At 42.4% G+C, this 24709-nt stretch overlaps 2 protein-coding genes and 1 long non-coding RNA gene across 3 annotated transcripts in view; all 3 read right to left on the reverse strand.

Annotated features, from left to right (window-relative positions):
* The window catches only part of LOC124198076 (supervillin-like), a 28159-nt gene extending 22293 nt beyond the window's left edge, over positions 1-5866 (reverse strand). The window contains exons 1-2 of the mRNA XM_046593731.1: positions 5859-5866; positions 5546-5654 (exon numbers count right to left, since the gene is read on the reverse strand). The gene's annotated coding sequence lies outside the window, so the exon portion shown is untranslated. The remainder of the gene's footprint in view (positions 1-5545; positions 5655-5858) is intronic.
* A 3808-nt stretch (positions 5867-9674) lies between these two features.
* On the reverse strand, positions 9675-17601 carry LOC124198078. Its single transcript, XR_006876456.1, has 5 exons — positions 17433-17601; positions 17181-17276; positions 16754-16971; positions 10026-10109; positions 9675-9937 (listed from the first exon to the last, which is right to left on the reverse strand). It is a non-coding gene; the product is annotated as an uncharacterized LOC124198078 (long non-coding RNA).
* Positions 17602-17807: 206 nt separating this feature from the next.
* On the reverse strand, positions 17808-23042 carry LOC124198077 (cytochrome P450 307a1-like). Its single transcript, XM_046593733.1, has 3 exons — positions 21994-23042; positions 19637-20482; positions 17808-19534 (listed from the first exon to the last, which is right to left on the reverse strand). Exons 1-3 carry the CDS (start codon positions 22580-22582, stop codon positions 19185-19187), a joined length of 1785 nt encoding a protein of 594 aa, XP_046449689.1. The 5' UTR covers positions 22583-23042; the 3' UTR covers positions 17808-19184.
* Between the last annotated feature and the right edge of the window lie 1667 nt (positions 23043-24709).

Genomic DNA, 24709 nt, shown 5'->3' on the forward strand with positions numbered 1-24709 from the left:
AAGAACAAAATCAACGAGTTGGAAACGAGTTAAGAAAAGAAGACCCGACAAATCAATCGAATCCTTACCGGTCCAACCCCCAAGTCGCCAATCAATCGATAAAATCAAAATGAAACGCCTATACAACAACCGGCTACTACTAGCTCTAAACTTTCACATTGAAATGGGCCCTCAAAACACAACACAGAGAAACGTGTGCGGTCTCTCTGCTGGGCGAGTGGGGGTCTGGTTCGGGACACACAAATTTTTTGTGTTTGTTTGTTTTGTTTTTTCCCTTTTTTTGGCACGACTGAGTGTATACACCAGTCGAATTTTTTTGTAAGGCTTTCAAACAACAACAACAAAAAAATTTCAATTGAATTCGAAATAATAAAAGCAGTTCACTCCACCCAAATAGAAAAAAAGAAACAAGAAGGACAAGAATGGAGGTCTGTCGTGACTGACTGGCAATCTAACAACACCTAAAACAGCTACTATTACTATTACTAGGTGAGGTACGGCGGTGAGTTTCATTCGGACTTTGTTCCGCCGCTTGTCGTCCGCGGGAGAGTCCAGACGACAATTCCGACGACGCAATATTACACTTAAGAGAGAACCGACCATGTTGCCATGCCACACACCAACTTAAATGGCGACCTTTCGTGTCTTGCCTTTCACCTGCCGAGCTCTCACCTTGAAAAACAATCACGCACATGTATATAGTGGCGCTGCTGGTAGTACTATACCCCCCCACACACAATGAACTACAAAATAAAAAAGGAATTTGAAATAGACGAGGGAATTGGGAACGACGAATCCTTGGAAACCCAAAAGCGGCCCACCCACCAGGAAAAAAGAGACTTTTCGGGTGGGGGGGAGGAGGAAGAATAAGTTGACGGGATTCTGGATGGATGGATGGATCGCGACGCTGATTCTTCCTCTCTTTCTCTCTGGCCTTAGTTTGTGGCCTCGGTTATCCACAAGAGAGTCTGCGTGAACCAACCAAAACATTTTCCAAGCGCCTCTCCTCCGTGTCGTCGTCGTCGTCTCTCCCAGAAGAAATTACACGACCCTTTCAACTTGGAGGTACGCACACGAGGGAGGTAGTACCGAACCCATCCGAAAAGAAGAAGAAGAACGGGAGGAGCTGTTTGCGGTTGGGGAGACCCGTGAGATCCCACAATGACAGAAAAACAAAAGAAAATTGTCTTCCCCATCCCCATTCCAACCAAATCAAAGAATAAAACATTAACCTAAAATGTTCAGAACTTTACCTGCATGAGGTACATGTTGAGCAGATTTTAAAAAATAAGCCAATCAAACAAAATCGATAGATCCTTTTTTTTCAAATGTGTGTGGAGCAGTTCCGGCGGAAGTAAAAACACACAGATTGATGGGTCCTCCTCTCCAAACAAAAAAAGGTAGATGGAATTTTCACTGTTGTGGAGGTTCTATGAAGAGTAGCAGCAGCCCCCGCCGCCCCAAAACGAAAAAGAAACCCAGTGCCCACAACAGCACAAGAGGATCTGGCGCTTGTATGTGTGACGCGGTCGGACTGAAAGACGAGAATGACACGGGCAAACAGGAGGACTTACTTTCTTAAAGATAAAGAAAAAATGGGAGAGAATAGAGAATAGAGAGAGAGAGAGCCCTGGCGGCGTCTAGTCCAAAAGTCCTCCACCTAGAAAAGAACCCCCCCTCTCTCCCACCCAACAGTTGCCTCCCACCAAAGAAACAAACGATTCAAAAATGCTTTGGCGCCCTAAAAGGAGCGCAGTGTAGAGAGAGGGGGGAACTCGCACAAGTTACACGCCCGTTAGTGTGTAGTCGTCAATATGTTTGAAATGACCGACTTATTTTTCTTTCTTTTTCTTCGGGAACCACCAATCTGATTAATGCGCAGCCGTGAGTTGAGCGCTTCGAGCGCGCATCCAATTTCCCAATGGGACCGGCCTCGGTTTCGTGGCCGTTGTTTTGCTTGGATTTCTTCAACAGAATTTTTCCGACCAGCATCGATCGCTGATGATTAGCCCATCATTTCGGTCAAACCTTTCTCCTTTGACTTTGGCGGTTAAAAGCCTTCCCTTCATATTCTTGAGCTTCTTCCATTCAAAGTGATGGACGTTGGTGAGAAAAAACCAAAACGGAAAGGTCCATCGTGTCCAGTCCGGGATCGTTAAAGAAAAAAGTGCGAAGGAAATGGGGTCGACGACAAGGTCGATTTCCCGAAAATGTGTTTCTTTTCCCAAGCTAAAAAATATATAAATCTTAAGACGCTAACCACATCCCCGATTGTTCTGGGCCGACCTCGTTACGTTGCGTCAGTGTGACGTCCGTTCTTCTTTCCTTTTGGGCAGGTGCAATATCAAAGAGCCCTGTACTGTAGTGGTTCAAACGAAGGGACGAAGGAGGAAAAAGAAAATGATATTTCCCCTGTTATTAATGAAGGCTCTATTAAGAAGTAACAGAAAAAATGGGCTTGACTTTGGCCTTATCCGGACTCTGCAACCCAAAAATGGCTGTGATCCATTGGCGGCTGTTTGCAGCCAAACCGAAAAAATTGGGGAACAAAAAAAAAGGAATTGAGGACAAGGTTTATTACGTTTTGCGCCTTTTCGGTTGTTTGAATTGATTTGTTTCCCGATGGCCACTCACGATGAGCAATTTGCATCCTACATATCCTGGCCACAAAACATTGGACAAAAATTTGCATCGCTCCCGATTTCTTTTATTCGAGATAGAAAATAAGAAAATGATTTCGAGAAAATGGGATCATAACGGCGTTCTACTAAGAAAAATATAAAATTGTCCCAGAGAGAAAAAAAACTGGAAATCAACGTCACGATTCCAAAGCGCAAAATGCCGATGGATGGGTTTTTTTTTCTCCGTTGTTGTTACACCAGATATGAACACATTAGTCCTTGTCCTCGGCGTGAGTGTACACAAATCGGGAAAAGACCATGACACACAACGGTGAGGGTGCCGCTTTCTCCCGCCAGGTTTCCCTGCCGATAACTTCCCCCGTTTTATTTATTTTATTAGAAATCTATTATGACACGAACCCTATAAAAATTTTTACTAGTCAAGGAAAAGGAAGAAGAAGAAGAAGAGAATTTAGCTAAAGGAAGGGAATGATGCATCACCTCTCTCACCGGACAGACGGAAAAGAAGAAGAAAGTTGTTGACGTAGTGGGCCATTAATTTTAGTTTTCCGCGCGGTTAAAATATTTGAAAAAATAACCAAAGAAGAAGAAGAAGAAGAAGGAACGCGCATTTCTCTTTTTCTGCTTCCTCGTTATCATCCGGAGAAGAAAAAAAAGGTCCGTGACGGTGCCAAATGACTGTTCGTGATCAGACGTACACATGAGCGTGAGCGCTACACGCACCCAAGTATTGAATATTACATTTCCCGCTCATATTATTATTCTTTTTTTTGTGCTGTTCATTCGTTTGTTACCAAACGACAAGAGTTTTGTTTCCACCTTTCTCTCTCCATTCTCGTTTCCTTTTTTCCTCTATCCTAGTCTGACTTTTTGTGAAGTTTTAATTGCAATCACGGATGGATAATCAAGCGAATTGTTTTTTCTTTTCCTGACGTGTACAACTCTGACCGGTGTTTTCTCTCCATCGAACCCCCCTCTAAAATAGCCTCGAGCAGTGTTCCTCAAGAGGAAATAAGGTAGTCTTAACATACACAGAAAAGAAAAGGGAAATTCGGCTACAAGAAGAAGAAGATGACTAACAAGTCTTGAAATGACCCCTCTCTCGCTTCCAACATCTTTCCCCCCCAACTCTCTTTTGGCTGCCGGCTACATAGAGAAAAAGAACCTGACAAACAATAAAGCCAATATTCTTCTTCTTCTTTTTACCTGCCAACTTGCTGAGAAAGCAACTAGCAAGTAAAAGCCAAAAGGAAAGGGGGAAATGTTGTTGTCGAGTTATCAAAAAATGAAGTTTGGAATATCCAATGTCAACATGTGTGAAACCAGAGCCCCCGCCGCCGTCCCCATGCACGAATCACTTGTTGCGCAGTTATGTTAGATGCTCTGCATTAATAACCGAGAGAAAAACAAGAGCTATGCAGCAGCTATAAGAGAGCGTCTGGTCCGGTTAGGAGAAAAGAAAAAAGAAATAAAAATGTGGCGTCGCGTCACTGCACTTCGTCAATCCAATAATCAACCAGCAGCAGCTCTATACTACCAGATAGATAGAACCTTGTTACTTTTTTGGGGCTATGAATTTCTAAAAATGTAGGCAAAAATAAAATTCAAATCTCAGACCGGAGAAGAGAGAGAGAGACGACGTTCAACAACACACACACAAGGAAAAAGTTAGAAAAAGAAAAAAGAAAAGTTATTTCTATAAAAAGATGTTTGAGAAGGGAATCCAAAATAGACGAGGGCCGGGGTTCAACTTCTCGCTGCCGTCCCCCTCTACTCCTCTCACCCTTCTTCTACTAACTTTTTGAACAAACGGCAACACACTCGGGAGAAAACAAATTTAGAAAAACACATCGAGAGAAATGTCTATGGCGTGTGTGTGTGTTTCTTTACCTTGGAGGGACAAAAAGGCCAGCCGAGGAAGGTTTTCGTGTCGTCTTTCGTCACCCGGGCGACACCCACACACACACGCACGACGCACCTTGAGTTGTTCTCTTTTGTATAATCGGGAAACTGTCGGCGTCGTTCAAAATGACTGAAGGCCCGGAAGAAAGAGAAAGGCACGTCCTATCGTCGCCCTAGCGAGCGGCTAGACTCTCTCTCTTCTTCTTGTAGAGGGGAGAGCGCACTGATTTCTCATTTATCTCTTCTTCGTTTGCTTCTACTTCCTTCCTGTTGTCAACTGACAGTCGTTGGCTAGACGTGGGGTTTTTTAAGGGTATAATGTACGTACGTAGTATACCTTTAACTTCTTCTCTTATCTCTTTTTTTACTCGTGCGCAGACGACCAACACCACACGTTAAACAGACGACTAGAGAGAGAATATACTATACACAAGCTGGGCTGCTCCGGGTTCTAAACGGACTTTTGCTGGGCAGAGAGCCTGCGTATCACTAAATCAAAACGGTTCAGACCACCGTTTGCCACCAGCGTCTGGGGATACTGTATATAGGTGGTAGTAGTGTGTGTGCGTGTGTACGGGGTGCCCCCTTTTTTTTGAAATTTTGACCAACCGCTCAACCAAGACATCTAGCGGCTGCCGATGAATGTCAACCGCAGAGAGATTTCCCATTCACACTGGGCCAAAATTTACTACTGTGTGTTACAAAACAAACGATCTTTGAAGAGCAACAACAACCGTTAGTGAACTGAGAGAGACATCTGCGGAATGCGACACGAATAGCTGCGTTCAAAAAGATTGGATCAATTCAAGCCCAGGGGGGGATTTTGAAAAACAAGACAATTTCACAAAAGAAAGCTCAGCCGACCGTTAACATTTCTTTTTATGGTCACTAGAACAGGGGGGCAGCTGCATCAACAGGTTGCCACGGTGGGTGAGGCTGAGCACATTGCTTCATCAGCTCGAGTGGGTGAAAGTGAATTGCGATTAAAGTGCTCTGCTCACCTGGTGATGTTGTTCACGGTCCAGATCTTGAGGGCTCCATTTGCCTGTGGTTGCTGGCTGCCATCCAGCTGACGAGTGCACCTGCAGGTGCAGGGGCCACCTAGAGAACCTGGAATTTGTTTTCGACACTGGGTATGCTGCACACTTGCTGTGGTGTGTGTGAGAGAGTGGTTTCGTCACCCCACAAGAACAGGGAAACTTAGAGGAGGGCAGACAAGGGCAAGGAATGCGTGCGTGCGTCTGTGATTGGCTAAAATAAGCTTCGACTATTTGATAACTAACGAGAGGGAGCCTCGACAATGATTGGTCTTACCTTGAACAGCGCGTGTCGTACTCATGGCTCCAGCTCGATCATCAATCAGGCGTCCCTGGGCGACTAACAACGTCGTGGAAGGTGTCAAATAAACTGGTGGCGCTTGTTACCGTCGAGAGCCGAATTCCTGGACGAGACGACACTGTCGAGGAACTTTATTTTTTCAATACAAGAATGGGGTCGTTCGACTTGGACTCCCTTGGCCACACAAACAACAATGATCTTGCGCTCAAACTGTCAAATTTTTTTTTAATTACAAAACCAGGCGTTGCCAGTTCATCGAATCGGACACGCTTTATCTGCGCTTTTATTCGCCAACCAATTTTGTTTCAACTTTTTTCTTTAGCGAGTTTGTACTCCACGACCGTTGTATTGTTATCTGCTGATAGCTGCTGTATCATTCTTGGGAAAAAACACAAATTAAATTGGACAGAATGAATTGTCAATTTTAAATCCGAATTTCCGAGTATTTTGACAATGAAATTAATCACTGAATAAATCTTGTATTATTTTTTCAAAGTAATAACTGTAATTAAAATCAAATTATAATCTACACAAACGACCTATAATTAGCATATTCAACCAATTAATTGCGATTCATTAAATTCCATTCGATCGCACCTGCAACAGGTGTTGAATTTTATCGCTAGGTGGTGTGCGAATGTCGACAAATTCCTCGCCAGAAAAATAACAAGAAAACGGCAGCGCCAAAAGCGACACGATTCAAACCAAGAAACGAGAGAGAGACGAGAAAAATTGCGACGACATCTACGACGCAAATTCTAACCGATTTGCTCACCATTACATTACATCCATTACATTGCACAGTGACGCAAGCAGGTATTACTCGCGTTGTAACCTCAAGAAGCACAATATAGTGCGCATTCGTTGCTCAAGATGAAAAAAAAAAAACTCGTTACATCACGACCGACGTTTAATCACGACCGAATTTGAAAATTCGTTTTTCTTTGGGAACAGCCAAAAAGCGGAGGTAATATCTACGAAGGTCGCCATCAGTCGGATGATGTTTGTTTGTTTTTCGACCACTTTAAACCTGGTCCGCCAAGGCCAGTTAGGGACCAAATATTTCAGCAAAGCAAAAGGTCGTTAAAAGGACGTCATTATTTATGCAATGCTCAAAAAAGACAGGAGAGAGAGAGACGAGAGATAGAGAGAGAAATGGGAGAAAGTGTCGTCACGCGTGTGTCGTCATCAACCCGGATCTCAAGATCAGCATCCAGCAGCTAGCGAAAATGTCTACACACAATTTTCAAAAAGGACAAATGAAATAATTCATTGGCCGCGGCCGCTTTTTTTTTCTTCTTCTTTCCCCCCAAATGCGCTGGGCTGTTACCATTATTGCGATTCTGATCGCGGCCGACCGAAACATCGACCAGCGGTGGAGACATTATTTTTCTTCCGCGTCTTTTTTTTTTTTTTTTTTCCCTCCAACCAGGACGTGCTGTCCTACCAGCCAACGTCTGTCTGTCCGCCTTGAGAGACGTGAGGCGCATCGTGATGATCGGCAGATTTCTTTGAACTTCACGTTTTTTCCGTTTCGGTTTTGTTTTGGTCTTCTCTGTTGAACTTTTGCTCGGAAAATAAACAAATAAAAGATGGGAGACTTGTATAGAGGAGATAGGAGACGAGCTATGCGTGTCCTCCTGACCCCCAATATTCTCTCATGTCCATTTTCCCATAACGAAATATCAGAAAATGCAAAAAGTCCTTTCACTATTATCTAGTGGCTCTCCTCCCGAGAGTCTTAAACTAATTTACTTTTTTGTTATCGTCTCTGCTTCGACTGCTGCCTTTTCTTCCTTCTATACAGTTCCCCCTCTTCTTCTTCTTTTGTATTTCATTACGTTTTCATTGGAGTAGTTTTTGGGGTTTCGCGCGCTCTAGACTCTTATCGTCGACCATCAGCAACGAAGGCAGCGTGATTGATTCGATCCAGACCGACCTTTAACCTTGGCATTGTGCGCTCTTGTCAAACGGAGACGGAGACTCTCTCTACAGCATAACAAATTGAACAAGAAGAAAATGAGAAAAAAACAAAATAGGAAGAAAATTGTTGAATTTTTCGCTCTCTCAGCATCCCCCCCAACAGCCAAAAGTGCGCGCGCGGACGGGGGGACGCGGTCTTATGTTTTTCACCTTTCCCATCAACTAACTATTAAGAGTGTAATCAATAACACGCTACAGCTTTCCAAGAAAGAAGAAGAAAGAAGAAGAACGTGTAGTTGGGGTTCTACACATCAGCAGAGAAGATAGAGAGGAAACAGAGGGGGGAGACTGGCAAATTTTTCAAACGATGTTATCCTCTTTCTTTTCTTTCGACTTGCTGTTTTTTTTTTTTTACCTGAGCGTATTATAGGGCCCTCTAGCTACTCTCTGTATAATAGCCATTGTGAAGCTCTCCGCTATAAGAGAGAGAGAGTGATGCTACTGGTGAGAGATGGCCGCTCTGTGAAGATTTTTTCAAATTATTTCGAGGGGGAAAACTATTGAGCGGCGCGCATCTCATTTTGCCTTTTGAATCTTAGATACAATTGGACGTGACGAGAGGGGGGTACAAACTTCAAAGTGCGATTCAAAAGCTAGCGAGAGTCACAAGACCCTTGTAAAAAGAAAGAGAGAGTCTTCTCATGGTGCCACAATACTCGAGCGGCCTCCGTCGCGTCCTGCTGCTGCAGAACAACATGTAAAAAGGAAATCTAAGACATTGGAGTAGGAGCAGCTAGCTGAATAGTATATCCAATCAAGCGGATTTCCCGCCCTTCTCTCTTTGATTTCGGCTGATTATCTCCAATAATTATCTCTATGCATAATAGATTAGAGGCATCTCATAATGTGTCTCTTCTAAAAATTGATGTTGTTGTCGACTATAATAAGACGACGACCAGAATGCCAAATCTGATATTCTTCCGTTCCAATTTCGATGTTTTCTTATAGATTCGATTGCGCGGTATTATACTTAATGGTATCTAATCATTGTAAATTCGGGTGAATGATCATTTGACAACTTTCCTATATGTATATCATATTTTTTTGTGCTGCTGCTGCTGCTGCTGGGAAAGTCGATGTCAATGAGCTTGAAAAACTGGTCTGATTCGGATATATTAGCCTTTGGATTATTTTTATGGCGATGTGGCCCTTCACCAAATTATACCGCGTACGGAATGCGTCGACGTCTTTCCCCCCCATGCAACGCCTTAAGTTCAACCAGATAGAAATCCCGAAGCCATTGGCTCGAGATCCCGAACAATGAACTCGTGACCCGATTTTAAATCAAATGACGAGAGGTTTCCGAGAAGTTCAGAAACCTGACCTGATCCAATCTTGGATTTTTCTTCTTCGGCAACTGACTGTCTTCACAGATCGAATTTATGTAGGTCTCTTTCCTCTCGTCATCCGCAGTGATTCAATTAGAGTCTATAAATTAAATAGGTTGTATGGGATGCGCAAGTATTCTGACATTGAAATCGGACGATTCGATCGAATTGAGGGTACACCGATCACATGCAATTGATTGAGGGACCTTGACGAGCGATTTTGACCCAGTCTTTCAAAGCGAAATAGGGTCAAGTTCTATTCGAAATTTCGCGTCAATACGTGTCTGCGGTGATATCCACTCTACATAATGGCAAGCGAACGGGTTATTCCATCGAAATGATGTAGACAGAGAGGCGGTATATGGGCAGCGCATGGGATTGCTGATTGGCCAAAAATGGCAATCTGTACGCAAGGCCAAACCTATACAACCGAAAGAAGCCAAAAGGCACCTTTTAATTAAAGACGGAAATAGTAACTTGTATATTATACTACTAACCAGTTGGAATAATAATAAGGGAATTAATATATAATAATAGCGCATCCATATTTGTTTGCGTCTGGTCTAGACCCTATTGAATTGATAATTACGACGAAATGGCGGGATTCCTCTTCGTCTTCACGTGTGCTGGAACAGTCAAAGAAATATACTGCAGACAAGGTCGCTATGGTAGAGGACACGGGCTATTTTAGGTCCGGCATCAAGCAGCACATGCAACTGCTATCTTGTAGAGTTGAGACAAGGCCTTGGTAACACAAGGCAGCAAAGCAGTTAGTTTTATGAAAATAAAATAAAAATAAAACAAGAAAAAAGCGGCGCAACCGCGCGCGTACCCAAATGTATGGTCCAGCCAACCAGCCAGTCAGCAATCAGCTAATATGTAGGACTGACTACAACTCCGGTGTTGCTATACGGGACTGTTTGGGTGTACATATAAGAAAAAGAAAGAAAAAATAAACGAAAAAGAAATGTTATAATGGAATGATAATCAAGGTTAATAGATAAAAATGGACAGCTAAGACTCTGATTCATTTGAAATATAGTGAAGAGATAGCGAGGGAGGGAGCAGACGGGAATCCTCACGGCCCCCCCACCGTGAATAAATAAATCGCTGCGCACACGTTTTCACTCTCTATATATACTAGTAGAGAGTCTGGAAAAGGGAGAAGAGCAAAAAAAAAAAAAAAAAAATGTCAGTTTGTCGAATATATATAGTGCTATAGCTACTATAGTGTATGCAGACATGTGTAAAAATTTGAATAAGAAGCACGCGCGGACGATCGGTCTACCCGTTTTTGCCTTGATCGGGCGGGAGCAGCAGCAGCAGCTCTTACAATTCCTTCTCGCTTTTTTCCTTTTTTTGGTTTGTCTTTATAATTATTCCCAAAAGTGGTTATAGTCATCTTTTATCCACGTCAAGCTGCGCTATGCAACTTGTTTTTCTTTTTTCCTATTCTTTTTTTGTTATTTGTCCCGGCGCGACGATTGATTCACGTGGGTCGGTCACGTGAGACACGTGACAGCACCACTGTCACGTCGAGTCGGCGTGCGCTGCTGCTGCTGCTGCTGCTGACAAAGTGAAAGAAACGAAATTTGTGACCGGTGTAATGACCACATATGACACAGCAGAGATGAGGGCGAGGGTGAAAGGACTGACATTCGAACGTCAAATAATATAGGATAAAATAATTCAACTTACAATCGAATTCTAATTTTCGTTCATTTTTATTACTTCTACTGTTTCATCTTTTATAGGTCTATGTAATTCAAATTTTATTTGATAACGTGTCGATTACTTGGAAAATGAATTGAACTCGATTGAACCCAGTTATTAAAGTTATGGACAGAAGAAAGTTTGCTTTCCATAAAGTGGAAAGCTTATATATTCGATCATCAGTGAATCACGTCACCACAATCTCATTTTCCTTTATTTGGATGGGAAATGCTCATTTTGTTCACCGTCGGGTGTTTCATAATATTCACGCCGCATAAATTAAAGGAAACCAAGGTGAACAACCCACTGCGTCAAATTTCGATGCCGTAAACTCCGTGAGTGTAGTCACGTTCCCAGGCAGCTTAATAAATGACCATCCATCTCAAACTTTTGTTTTTCAAAACTGTTTTCATTTGCACATCGCCCATCAAATATAGACCAGTTTTTACGGAAATCAAGAAAACCTTGTGGTTGTCCTCCTGCGACCGCACCCATCTCTCAACTCCCGTGAGTTCTATCCTCCCCTCCATTTCATTAAATATTCACGATGTCACCCGCAATAGAAGAACCAAATCTAATCGTTCATTGCTCCGTCACCGAGAGAAGGATAAGCGAATCAAAAAAAAACAAGAAAACATTCGAGCGATCACGTGGATGTTGTGTATACCCCGTGAGAATACGACACGATTGCTGGAACACCCAAAAGTGGTGAAGAAGAAAAAGTCAGCGCCCTGATATTGATTTCCCCTTTTCCGGAAAATAGAAATTTCCACAGCTCACATTTCACTAAAAACAAAAACAAAAAATAGTAAATGTGTGCAATCAGGTCGCTGATCCTGCTCGGCTCTTGCCCTCACCGCAGCAGCAGTCTTGGCATCGCATCGTTATTGAGTCTCGATTTGTGTTATGCAGATGTAGCCCAGGCAGTCTCGTTTCGTACACGTGATCGCCTAGAACAAATCAACGAACTTGGTGATAGCTAACGCACACACACATTGTTTGGGAAATGCTTTCCAGACCTGTTTTGACATCACACACTTTTCTTCTATGCGTGTATATGATCTATACAAAGGCGGCGGGAAGTTGTCGATGCAAATTTCTCGGCGACGGCGGCGGTCACATGTCCAACTCACGTCAGAACACGTGAGCACGGCGACACGTGTGTTTGACACCATTGTTATTTGTGTGGTTGGAGGAGAAGATTGCCTTATTCTTTTGAACTTGTAACATGATGACCTCCATCGGCTCCAGCCGAGCGTGATTACGGATCTCCGGCGAAAGATAATAGCAGATGACAGACAGAATAAGGATTCCCTATTCTAGACTGTTTGACTCGCGTTGCTTTTTCTCTGGCCATTTTTGGCTGTTTGGCTGATGGTGGTGAGACGTTATTCGGGAAAATTCGACCGAATTCTGTATATCTCATTTCCCAATCAACTTTCGGGAATCGTCGTGTTGGAGTCGACTGCAACAGCGATGCGCTTAGTCAACTGTTAATAATTCATATCACTCCTCCGCTACCTTGGAGATCGAAATGGAGAGGCCCCCACGATCCCAATCGAAATCGTCCCCAGCACACAAATATACATATAGAAAGGTATATTGAACTGGCTGTAGTTGAGGCCAACTCGACACGTTTGTCGTGCGAATCGTGCGTCTCACGCGGGACATACACGTGACACGTGACAGTGAAAGGTCTGCTGTTCACGTTCAACTTCTTCCTCATCTTGTGCCAATATAACATTCAACACATACACACACCCCTCTCCATTCCGCGTCGGCATTGATTCGACGAAATTGAATGAACTCCAACAGGGCCAACCCTAAAAATAAATTCGCTATCAAACCACCCCTCAACCGAAAATAAATCAATAAATAAAAATAAAAAGTTGTGTGGGGGGTTATTGGCCGGTTAGTTGTGCGAAAATAAATACTGGCAATAGAAATGCCGTGAAGCCAAGCCCCAAAAAGAAGTCAAACAGATACACACACACAACAGCAGCTCAGTCAAATGAGTTCATTCCGAGAAATAAAATTTCTATAGAAACGAACCACGTTTTTTAATTTGTTTTTCTTTTTTTTTTTTCGTTCAGTCGATCGGGTTTTATAATGAATCGATACAAGTCGTCGACCGTAATTGAGATCAGAAAGTCACGTGGCCGTGCATGAGAACGCGTTGCTGGACAGATTCCAAAAGGATATACAGATTATTTGGCGTGATTATTAGTACAAGGAAGCCCGGCAGGTTGTTGACTATATCGTCCTTGGGCTTAACTTTTCCCCCCGAAAACAATGTTGAACTTACAGCCCTTATTTATCCTTTGTGTTACGTTGAACGGAGAATTGCGTTTTCTATTATTATACCCAGATATGGCGCATTTGTGAGAGAAATATTTGTGAGCGTTGAACTTTGAGAGAATAATAAGCCCACCACTTTCAACGCGCGATGCCACCCCCCCCCATAGCCCCCTTCCCCAATACGAAGAAAAACGTAACACATGTAATACAACTAGTTTAAGCATAAAAATCCGAAGTTAACCAGAAAAATTATAAAAAGACGCACTTATTCCTCCATCTTTGTGGGGTCTTTTTTTGTTGGATATTAAAGACCCCCAAAGTATGGGGAGGATCAATTTCAAAGGAGAGGCCCAAAAGGGGTCGGCAACATGATCTAATTTCTAGATAAAAACGCAGTTCGTCTTTAGGCAGGTGCGCCTCTTTCACGTACGACGTTGCGCCTCTGTTATATATATCTAAGTATATGGGTATCGGAGGCATCAACTTTGAATAAATGGGGCTGTCAGCACCGTAGAGAGTTAAACCCATTTTTTCCGCGAAAGTGATTCATCGAATTAGGCGCATACGATTATATAAATAATACTCATACGCACAGTCATGTAGACATAAAATCATTTAAAAAAAAAAAAGCTAAAGAAACTCCTGTGGATGGCGTGCTGGACCCATCCAAGCTCTATAGGCAGGTTCTCTTAACCCATGGGTTTTTCTCCAGAGGTTCCCTTTCTCCGAGAAAACGTCAAAATGAAAAAGGTAATAAAAAAAATAAGACAATTTTTTTTTTGGCGGTCGTGGTGGGGGCAACCTGAAATGTTTCCAGTATGTAGAACCTGGCAGCAAGGTCCGGACGGGGTGTGCGCACCTAACATAGGGTTGGCGTCACTTGAAAAGTAGAGTGTATAGTGTCATCAATGGGATATAGCGGTGGGTGACTTTTTACAACAGCAGGTAAGACACAGCAGGAGACGTTCCGGGAAGCGTTTTAAAGAGGAACAGAGTGGACAGGAGACGACAGGTTTCAATCTTGCACAATGGCGAAGCTGGCCGACGTAGCCTGGGAGTCTCCCCTGTCCGTATATGGTATCGCAGTGCAGCAAGTTCAGTGTAAACAGCGCAAATCCTTGGTGAATACAGACAATGAGGAAGGGCATGGAGTACATAGACCAGTGCAACTTATGTAAAGTCAATTTTCTTTTAAAAGATTCGGCAGGTAGAATTTCGCAATCGAATAACCCCCCTCCCCCCACACAGTCTTATAATGCAGCTGCCATTACTATATTCAGCCCATTATTTTTTTCTTTAGAAAACGTCTTTGGTTATGTAATTGGAGCGGGTACAACTAATAGACATATTGAAATATATTACTGCAAGTCATCGTTCTCAACGATGTGAACTATTAGTTATATTCCCATGTGTGAAAGACAATCATCGACCATCATAGACACAACAAGATATAGAGAGGCCGCAAATCATCAAAAGATCCATGCTGGGCTAATGACCGGACACAAATCATTAGACACCGTATAACCTTATACAGTTATAATTCTTCGTGTAATATCAGTAGGTGTGTGTACTACAGACCCTATGATACACATGTTGGAGAAATCCCAGATCTATTATAGTCAGCATCCAATGGTCAGACGATCATATTTATTATAGTTATAATCATCGGCTGATGAACTGAGGTGTAACTACCGTCTCTCTCATCTGTTGTGAAACGTAAGATACGCTATACACTTATTTAAAAACAAGAAAAAAAGAGGGTTCATATCGTTGTAAATCAAGTCATGAAATATCAGTAGAGGCATTATTAGACCGTATAGAGAGCCTTGGCCTTCTCACTCTATCCAGACAGCCTCCGATTGTTCATATGCAAATGTATCATTATTTCATTTTGCGTAGTCTGTAATTAATGAGACGACGAGAGTTCAGTATATATGGGCTATTAAGTCTCGGTCATGAACTCTAGACTGCAACATGTAGTATAAATAAATATAGCGATTGTGAAATACAAGAGCGATATCAAAAAGTTCAAGTGCCCGGCAACGTTTTAAATTAGAGAGAGGGAGAGTCAGTGACCAAATGATTGAATTAAAATGTCAAAACATTTAGATCTGTTGGCTTTACACACTCCTTTGCTCACGTTACCCAGACTGCGTAATTATATCGAGGATAATATAACCCATTAAAAATGTCGAATCCCTTTGCGCGGTGCTTGACGTTGATGGGAAAAAGGTAAAACTATATAGCAACGCCTTTATCGACTGATGGTCGCCATGAGACTTTGGCAAGGTAATTGGGTGTAGTATATAGAATGTACACTTGGATTTCGTCAGTTGCATCATCTCCTAATCAAAGTCCGGAGCAACCACCAAGCGATAATCGCCTATAACGTAGCATTGATTGAAGAATAGAACAAGAGAAACGAAAGTCACTAGTTAAACTGGAAGGCCTTCAGTGGCTTCAGGCACCGACTGGCTCCTGATGACAGATCGAGATTAGTACAGGATCTAAGAAAACCAAAGTGAAATAGCAACTGTTGCGCGACTCATCGGACATTTACAACTAGAATCTTTCGAAATACTTGTCGGATCTTTTTTTAAAATATCAATTAACCCTTGAAAAAAAAGGGCAATTGAATTTGAATAAACCGCCAATTATTTGATTTCGGTGGGCATTAGCGCGCTGAACAATTGCCAGTTTCAATCAAGGCCATATTTGACTAGGTATATATAGTACGACTGTCTATAGCTCGTCTTACATTATGAATTAACTCTACCGTCAAAAGAAAAGAAGAATCAATAGATAAAGCCCGGGAGCTGCAAACCGTGCGCACATACCCGTGTAAGGATGAGGAAGGAATTTCATTCGGATCGCCAAGACCGTGGAAACGGCGCTGTACAATATTACAAGGAAAAGGAACCAAAGACCAGAACCCGGAAAGACTTTTGGTTGTAAACGTGAGTCGCGAAAGTGTCGTGTTATACAGCGGGGGGGAGGAAGCAGCTAACCGCCAATGATACAAAATGTCTAGGATTGCGCGCGCGGACTGGATTACAGTTCCCAACGACTATAACACGCTGCTGCGCGCAATATTCGAAAGAATGCGCAAAATAAAATCAATATTGTTTTTTTGTTTTTAATGATGATTATTATTTTATTGAGCAGTAAATTTTCAAGTCGGATTTTTGTTTTCCTCTTTATGTACAAATTGAATTTCTATTTGGAAAATGATTGGGATATAACGAGGAAGTGCCGGTGGGGTGGCAGGTCCCTCTTGGTCAAAAAATTGTCTTGTTGCACTTTGCTTCAAGTGTTCAAATAATAAAAAAGTTGTGAGGTACAAAAACATGCCTGATCTGCAGTCTTTCGACAAATGAGTTATTTTTAGTGAACCCTGACTGAGAAAAAAACAAAAAAAAAACGAGAGAGAATACAGTTGCAGACAACCGCCTAGCTGAGGAATAATCGCATTCCGTCCTATTTAACGATTTACAATCAAAACCACCAAAAATTGTCCAAAAGGAAGAATAGAGATTAATTTGGTCCTACCTTTATGCTTGGGAAATACAGCCAGGCATCTACGTCAGCTGCTCCATCCATCCGCTGAAGAGTCAAATTACACCATAGGGTAAAAGAGTGTCTTCGTGAATACACCCCACATTCACATGGGCGTACACGAGGACATTTAAGAAAGTTGAAAAAGAGAGATCTGTAACTCGATTGACAATGCATTCGATTGCATTCCAATGCAATGGGATGCTGTTTATCTAAATAAAAATAGAAAATGGGTTACGAATAATTATTGACAGAATAACAACAAGTCAGAAAAGTTGAAAATGAGACACTGGGTATATACCCTAATTGTTAATAAATGGGAGAATGAAAGGTTCACATGTAATACACTGCATTGATGCAGGTAATGCAGCATTAAAATATATCTAGTAGGTCACAGGTCAATAAAAGTAAAGGAAATCACCCAAGCGATGATCCTGAAACTGTTGCTGCTGGTTGACACCTGCACAAGCCAAATTTGCATATTGTGTGGTTATGATGGCTGGCTCTGGCATCAAATCTGCAAAAGAGAAAAAGGCTATATAGTAACTTCCATGCATTGACAGGGCAATCGCATGATAAATGCTAGTTTTTAGAAGTAATAACATTTCACTGGAACAGGTTTAACTCTTCTATAGCTCCCACAATAATTTTATTTGTATTAAGTTTTGTTTACCCGCTACCAGAGACTACACAGCATGGAGTATGACGGTTATCTAAAACAAATAAATCTATAAGAATATAAATCTGGAACTTTGTAACTGACTTCTTCGAAATTTTAAACTAAACTGACTAGACGCAAGCAGACGACACTTGTCCAATTTTCTTCTAATCAGCATGCTTACGAAATACGATATATCGATAGAAATTAGAAATGAGAAAAAATCAAACTCCCCCCTTAAACTCCAAATCGGGATGGACAAGATCCCAATTGCATCATGAAACCTGCAGAAAGACTGAAAACCCGCCCTAATAACAACCAGGACCCTCTTGTCTTCCAAGAGGGAATAATAATATTATTGGAAAGTGAACAAACAAAAAACAAGAGATATCAAATATACAAAATTTTGTATTATTTTCAGACAGACGAAGGTATTCACCGGGAATTTGTTGTGCTGCTGCTGTTGTTATTTGCATAATAATTTCAAAATTTTTCAAGAATTTTTGTTTTTCGACTCCCCTTTCTCATCTTCAGGGGTTTTCCAGTCATTGATAGAAATTTTCAAATTCCCTCCAATCCATTTCGCCCACCAAAAACACGAGAAGAAATACAGACACACATGTCAATGTTTTACAATTTTCCATAGCAATAATAATAATATGTATATGTTTACAGCAATCTGAAAATGATATGGAGGAGGGAAGAGCCGAGAGAGCGATCGAGCGGTGGGATTATTAATTATATCTTTTAAAAAACAGACATAATATAAAAATGCTAGGTAGAATATAGGCTTGTAGTAATTGTTTTGCCGTCAGCAGCAGCAGCAGCTAGCAGATGATATAAAAGGACGGAATATAAGCATCTATAAAGTCAAATCTGGAATTTTACTTTCCTTTTTTTTTAAAAAAAGATAATTATTATCGTTATTCTCTTTGCTGGTCGGTTGGGGAGGGTGTCACTCTCGTCTCACAAATCCCGTATTTTCATTCAAACAAAAGGGAATGCAATTTCTCTTCAAAAATTAAAAAGCTCAATAAAATCGTTTTTTTGACGAATGCAAAAGATTTCAAACAAACACACGGTCGACATTTAAAAGAGGAAACAAGGAAAATGATCAAAAACACTCGCACTCGCAGTTATACATCGCACGCATGAATCAAATAAAAAACATTCAATCGCACCCCAGGAGAAAGAAATTTACAATTTATGCGAATCCCCGAAAGAATTTCTCAAACAAACAAAAACTAAAAACACATTCGCAATTCAGGAGTATAGAGCCCCCCTTCTCCCCCCTTTCAGAAAAAAAAAATTAATTATATAGAAAAGTTTACATGTACCAACCGACCAACCAACCAATCGAAATAACAAACAAGGGGGGGAGAAGAAAGGAAAAAAAATCTTCGCTTCTTTTATCTTTTTCAAAATAATAATAATAATTATAAGTCATCTGCAAGAAAATAACTTAAATGATGAATGATGATGACGTAATTTTTTTTTTAATGAGAAACCCCCCCATCTCTTTTAACACCTCCTCTTTCCCCCTATTTTAATGAATTAAAATGTTCTCATCGTTGAGATCGATTTGACGATGTTTTGGGTGGGGTCATAGCGAGAATGGAAACGAAGGGTCTCAATCAATTTTGGTTTTTGGGTTATTGCTGATGTGTGTGTGTGTGTCGTCGAGGTGTTGTTGTTGTGTTAATGTTGTTGTTGCCTGAGGTCGACGTTTTTCTTTTTTTAAAAAATGAATAATAATGCGGATGATTTTCAATAAGACGCCGGCGCTGAGGGTCGGGGCGTTAGGACGACGCGGAAGGCATCGGGTGGTACGGCGACGCAAGCTTTGGGTAGGTGGATGACATCCTCTGAGGCTGAGACGTCGAAATTCTGAAGCAAAGTGGCGAGTGTGACGAAACTGACGTGCTGGACCAGCCGGTAACCCATGCAGGCTCGTTTGCCAGTGCTGAACGGAATGAAATATTCCGGTTTGACGATTTTGCCCTGGATGAGGAACCGCGCAGGATCGAACGTCAGAGCCTGGTCGCCCCAGTAGTCTGGACTGATGTTCAGCTCGTAGTTGTTGAGGAATACCATCGTGCCTTCTTGAACGTCGTAACCTTTAAATAAAAATGAGAAAAAGAGAAACAATTAGATCAGTATATTCGAAAGATGATGATTGGTTCTATTCAAATGAGATTATTTTTGTCAAAAATATTTACCGGCGACGGATGTGTTTTGCATGGCGACGTGGGGGACAATGGGCGACGAAGACAATCTCAACGTTTCCAGGATGGTGGCTTCCGTGTAGGGCATGCTGGGCCGATCTTCCAGGACGACGGGTCGTGAATTATCGCAGGTGACTTTGCGGATCTCCTCCTGGATGTTGGCCATGACGTGAGGGCTGGAGCAGAGCTCGCCGACGGCCCTCATCAGCAAATTGCCGATAGCCGAGTGTCCGCCGAGAAAGTCTTCCAGCTCGTAGAGAACGTGATTCCAGTCGAGTTGCTTTTCGTTGTCGTTGTGATCGGCAGCCTGGACATCTTCGCCGTTGTTCTTCTCATTTCCCAGTTGGCTGAGGAGGACGTCGGTGAAATCTCTGGGGTTGTTGACGTCCATGGTGGATCGGTGCTCGTCGATGATGGTCTTGACGATGAACTGGCGGATGTCCGTGCCCCACGACTTGAGCTGCTGCATGTGGCGGCGGTAGACGGGCATGAGCCAGGGCAGGAAATCGACAGCGTAGCCCTGGTTGATGTCCCAGAAAATCTGGTCAAAGAGACGGACGACTTTGCCGAATTCCTTGTTGTTGTAATCGAAGCGGGTGCTGCACATGTAGTGGGTGAAGACGTTGGCGCACATGGTCATCATCGTCGTCTTCAAGTCGATGCCTTTGCCGGCCGCCGCCGCCGTCATGAGCGACAATTCGTTGACCATCAAGTCGCTTTCGGACGTCAGGACGCGGCTGAGAGTGTCGAACTGCATCGAATCGACGCGCGGGTGGCACCAGTGGCGGGCGATCGAACGGCGATCTCTCTGCAGGTACGACCAATCGCACAGGGCCAGTGCTAAAGAAGAAGAAAAAAAAATAACACGCACACGTCAATTATTTTGAATTCGCTCAGACGACTGGTCATTTTGTGCCGCTAGACATTGGAACATTTCTATCATCTCTTTAGGAATATTGGCATTGACTGGAATATATTTTTGTTTTCGGAATACTTGGAAAGCGGAAAACTGGTAATTTTTCCCAACTGCCAAGTCGGCGGGATTTTGAATTAATATAGACGACCCCTCCCTAGAGTTAGAACGATGGTCATTTCCTTATTACAGATATAATACTTTTCTCCATTTGCGTCACACAATAAGCGCCCGTCGTAGTAGAGTCGGGTGTGTGTGTCTATACAACAGGTGTATCGCTCTCTCTCTCTCTCTCTCTCTGCTAGTGGAAAGCTTTCGACTATATACAGTAACATCTAGAGTGAAAATCAAGGTCAGGGTCGGCCCTGGGAAACAGACTGACCGAAACCTTGAAAAGAAATATAACGAATCTCCTTCTCTAGATACCTTTTTCCCACTATATAACCCTCGAATTCTTCCGATTGGATTTCAAACGTCGCCAAAGAAAACGAAAATTTTTGTCACACAAATTTTTTTTTCCAATTCCCAAATTGAAAGTTTTTTTTTTTTACGTTAAGGGGAAAAATTCAATTAGCATTACAGAAAATAAAATCCCCAAGCGAATTTTGTCGACCGTATTTTTCTACATCATAACGCTCGCGCTAGAGCTAAAACTATAATTACAAAAACCAACTGTGTGTGTGTACTTATATATATGTTCTGGAAAAATATTATGACTTTTGCGCACCTGTTGAACTGCCCAACACACACAACGGAAGGTGGACGTTTGTGATTCATTTTCGTTGGCACTCGCAATTAACTCTGCTTCATACATATCCCCTCATGTGCATTTTCGTCATATTTTTTTTTAAGTGCTGGGCCCCACATGCATCGTTATTATTTGTGCATACATGAGAAATACGTTTTTGCAGCAACGTTTCCTACAATTCTCTACTACATGTTGCCCCGGAATATATTTGTACAGCTCAGGGAACGATCGGAAATTGCGCAATTATTTCTGGGCCTTGCCATTTTTTTTTTTTTACATTGGCACCCACGTAGACCCAATGACAGACACATTTTCTAGGGGGCACATAGGGGTTGGACTGAAATACAAATTCCCCAATTTTTACCCCACCGAGAAAAAAAAAATGTATCATATTTAATTACACCTGTAGCCCGACCTCGAAATATATCGGCCAAACCCCAATAGAATTGAGTCATTATCTTTTTAAAAAACGTAATAATGATGCAGCACAAAAAATCTCTCGTTCTTCCTCAAAATTCGATTTCCCCCCTTTGCTGATTTATTTTTAGACACTTGTTGCCAGTTGCTAATGATTACAAAAGCCCAGGGGTCGTTTTAACCGTAGGAACAAGTCTAAAAATAGCCCCACCTCTATTCGATTTGATTTTTATGAGGAAATGAAAATGAAAATAATCAAATGATGAGACTTACAATTGTCGCGATCGCCGCCGAAGAGAATGTCGTAGCGGATAAAGTTGGGCCGTCCGCCAAAGTGGGGGCCCTTGGTGATGAGCACCTCCTTGATGAGCTTGAAACTGTTGACGACGACGCACGGCGTCGAGCCCAAGGTAATGCTGAAAATGTCGCCGTAGATTTTGCTGAGCTCAGAGAAAGCCTCGAACGGGACCTCGTACTGGCCCAGCAAGTGGAGCGAGCCGATGACGGGCCAGCCGACCGGGCCGGGCGGCGGACTCCACGGCTTGGCGACAACCGTCGTGCCACTTGTGGCGGCCGTAACGACAGGAACAGCAGCAGAGGCTTTAGCGGCCGACGATTTGGCCAGGTGAGAGCGGACCAATCGCTGGGCTTTGCTCTTGATGCGGAAGAAGAGTGAGTCGGCCATTTGCGGGGGGCCGTTCTTGCGCCCGTTGAGCCAGACGAGCGTGAACGTCAGGGCGGCCAATGTGGTCAGGAGGACGGTGGTGGCCGACACGAAGACGGCGCCAATTTGTCCAACGCTGAAACCACCGACCAGCGAAGCCGATGAAAAAGACGAGCTCTCGACAGTCAACAGCTCCATTTTTCTTACGGGTTGTTCTTGTTGTTGTTGTTGTATTTTTACTGCGGGGAGGGAGCTGGGCAACGGCGCGGTTCTCGTCACAAACGGAAATGTTTCAACAAACCGCAGGGACGAGATGAACGAATTAAAATTTGGACTTAGATTTTTCGTCGCGGGACAAATAAAATTGGGACAGACAACTGAGTTGTTGTTGCAGGACTAGTGGGAAGTTTTTTGGATTCTCAAAAAATTCTGCGGATGGGGGGATTTGTTGTTATTGTGTCGGAAGGGACTTTGGTGTGTGTGTTTCGGGGTCTTCCTCAACTGATGAGAGAGAGGCGGTGGTGGTGGTGGTGGTTGGTGGTGGTGGGGGAAAAAGGTGAAGTGGGAACTGGTGTACGGTTCGCCGACGACTGTGGACCCGGTTCTAGCGGTTGGCGCGATTTATAAGAGCGCGGAGCGCGGGGCGGGCAGCAACTGACGGACTCTCGGAGAAGGAAAGAACCAAAAAGAATAAAAAAAGAAAAAGAAAAAATTTGTTATTAAGGAAGGGGGAGGGAACGAGATGGGAGGAGGCTATACAACACTCTTGCGCTCTATGTAGTAGTCTAGTAGAGTTATAGTAGTATATACATACAATGCTGCGCTGAGACTGCTTATATAACCAGACTATGACGTGACACACAATAACTCGTCTGAATTATCTAATTGAATTTTTCATGAAAAAAAACCCCAAAAAAGATTTCCGCTAAATTTTGGAATTTTGTTTCTGCGTCATTGAAAGATTTTTATTTTATTTCTTTTTATTAAAAACTTTTTTTTTTCTTTCCTAAAAGAAAGTCGCGAACCGCTTTGCTCTGCTCTCTCTCTCTCTGTGTGTTTGTATGGACAGTGTTTAACTCCGCCCACTTCTGATTTTTTTTTCTCCTCTTCTTGTGTCGGTCGGTCGGTCGGTCGCCGGGGCTGAGATTTTAGTCAAGTCATATGACGCAACAACTCGAGTTGACAATCCCAACTTCTCCGTTAGACTTGTTTTCTTATAAGCCATCTTCTTAATGATTTGATTGATTATTACTTTTTTTCTTGCACTTATTCTGATTATATTACATAGCCTTCAGGTGTACATAAATAAACACAAATTAGAGAACCGGTGGCTGTTTTTGGCCGGGGGTTAGGCTGCTGCTATATTCGTTGCGATCCGCATCAATGAAAAAGTGAAACTCTTCTTCAACATTTTTGTTTTTTCTTTCTCTCTCTCTCACGTAATCAACGACCAATCAACAGGTTCAAACTGTTGCCCCGCAACGGACCCAAAATCTCAAGCTCCGCCCTCGATTCCCTTCAAACATGTACAGTTTAGATTGTACAGGTAACACGTAATTAAGTCCAGTCAATTGTAGTAGTCGTAGTAGTAGTAGTAAGTCTAAATATAAACCGGGCAATAGTAAAGAAAAAACCGTTGAATATGTAGAGTCGAATCAGTTGGAACGACAAACAAGCTATAAGGGGATTTTCATTTTCTATTTTCTATTTTATTTTTGGTATTTTTTCGGTTTTCTGGTCAAGGCCAAGGTCTTCTTCTTTTATCATCTTCTTCTTTTTCTTTTTTATCTTTTTTTTTTCTTTTTTATATTCCTCTTCTTCTCTATATATCCCTCCCTTTTTTCTTAGACCTCCTTCTTTTTCACGTTGGAAAAAGAAGAAGAAGAAGAAGAAAAAACTTCCCCTTTTTATTCTCGTCCTGAAAACCGAAAAAATTCCTTTTTTTCTTCTTCTACCTGTTGTCGGTTCGATTCCTCTCTCTTTCCTCTACGCACTCTCACGTGACTTGACGTCAGCGGCCACTCGATCCCGCTATATGCGCTCACGCCTCCCACCCGAAAAAAAAAGTGAATGGGCGGCCAATTTGAAACAGATGAACAAACGAAAATAAAACTAGTGTCAATACAGCCCTGGCCGACATATTCTGGTTCATGAATAACAAAAAGGTGGCCAACTATGTATCGATTAACATTGAAAACTGCCGGCTCGGCCAACAACACCTGTCGCACTTGAACTTATAGAGCGCCTATCTACTGTCAATATTTAGATATTGACACATATTACAGTTCTGATGAAATTTATTTTGATTAACTGCCACGCAGTTTG

This window comes from Daphnia pulex, chromosome 7, assembly GCF_021134715.1.
Source record: "Daphnia pulex isolate KAP4 chromosome 7, ASM2113471v1".
Classification (NCBI taxonomy): Eukaryota; Metazoa; Arthropoda; class Branchiopoda; order Diplostraca; family Daphniidae; genus Daphnia; species Daphnia pulex.

Excerpts from the sequence above, each read along its gene's own strand:
- LOC124198077 (XM_046593733.1), bottom strand. The coding sequence starts at position 22,582 with ATGGAGCTGTTGACTGTCGAGAGCTCGTCTTTTTCATCGGCTTCGCTG. Across the intron at positions 20,483-21,993 it reads CGGCGGCGATCGCGACAATT|CACTGGCCCTGTGCGATTGG; the intron begins GTAAGTCTCATC and ends CTTCTTCTTTAG. Across the intron at positions 19,535-19,636 it reads GCAAAACACATCCGTCGCCG|GTTACGACGTTCAAGAAGGC; the intron begins GTAAATATTTTT and ends TTTTATTTAAAG.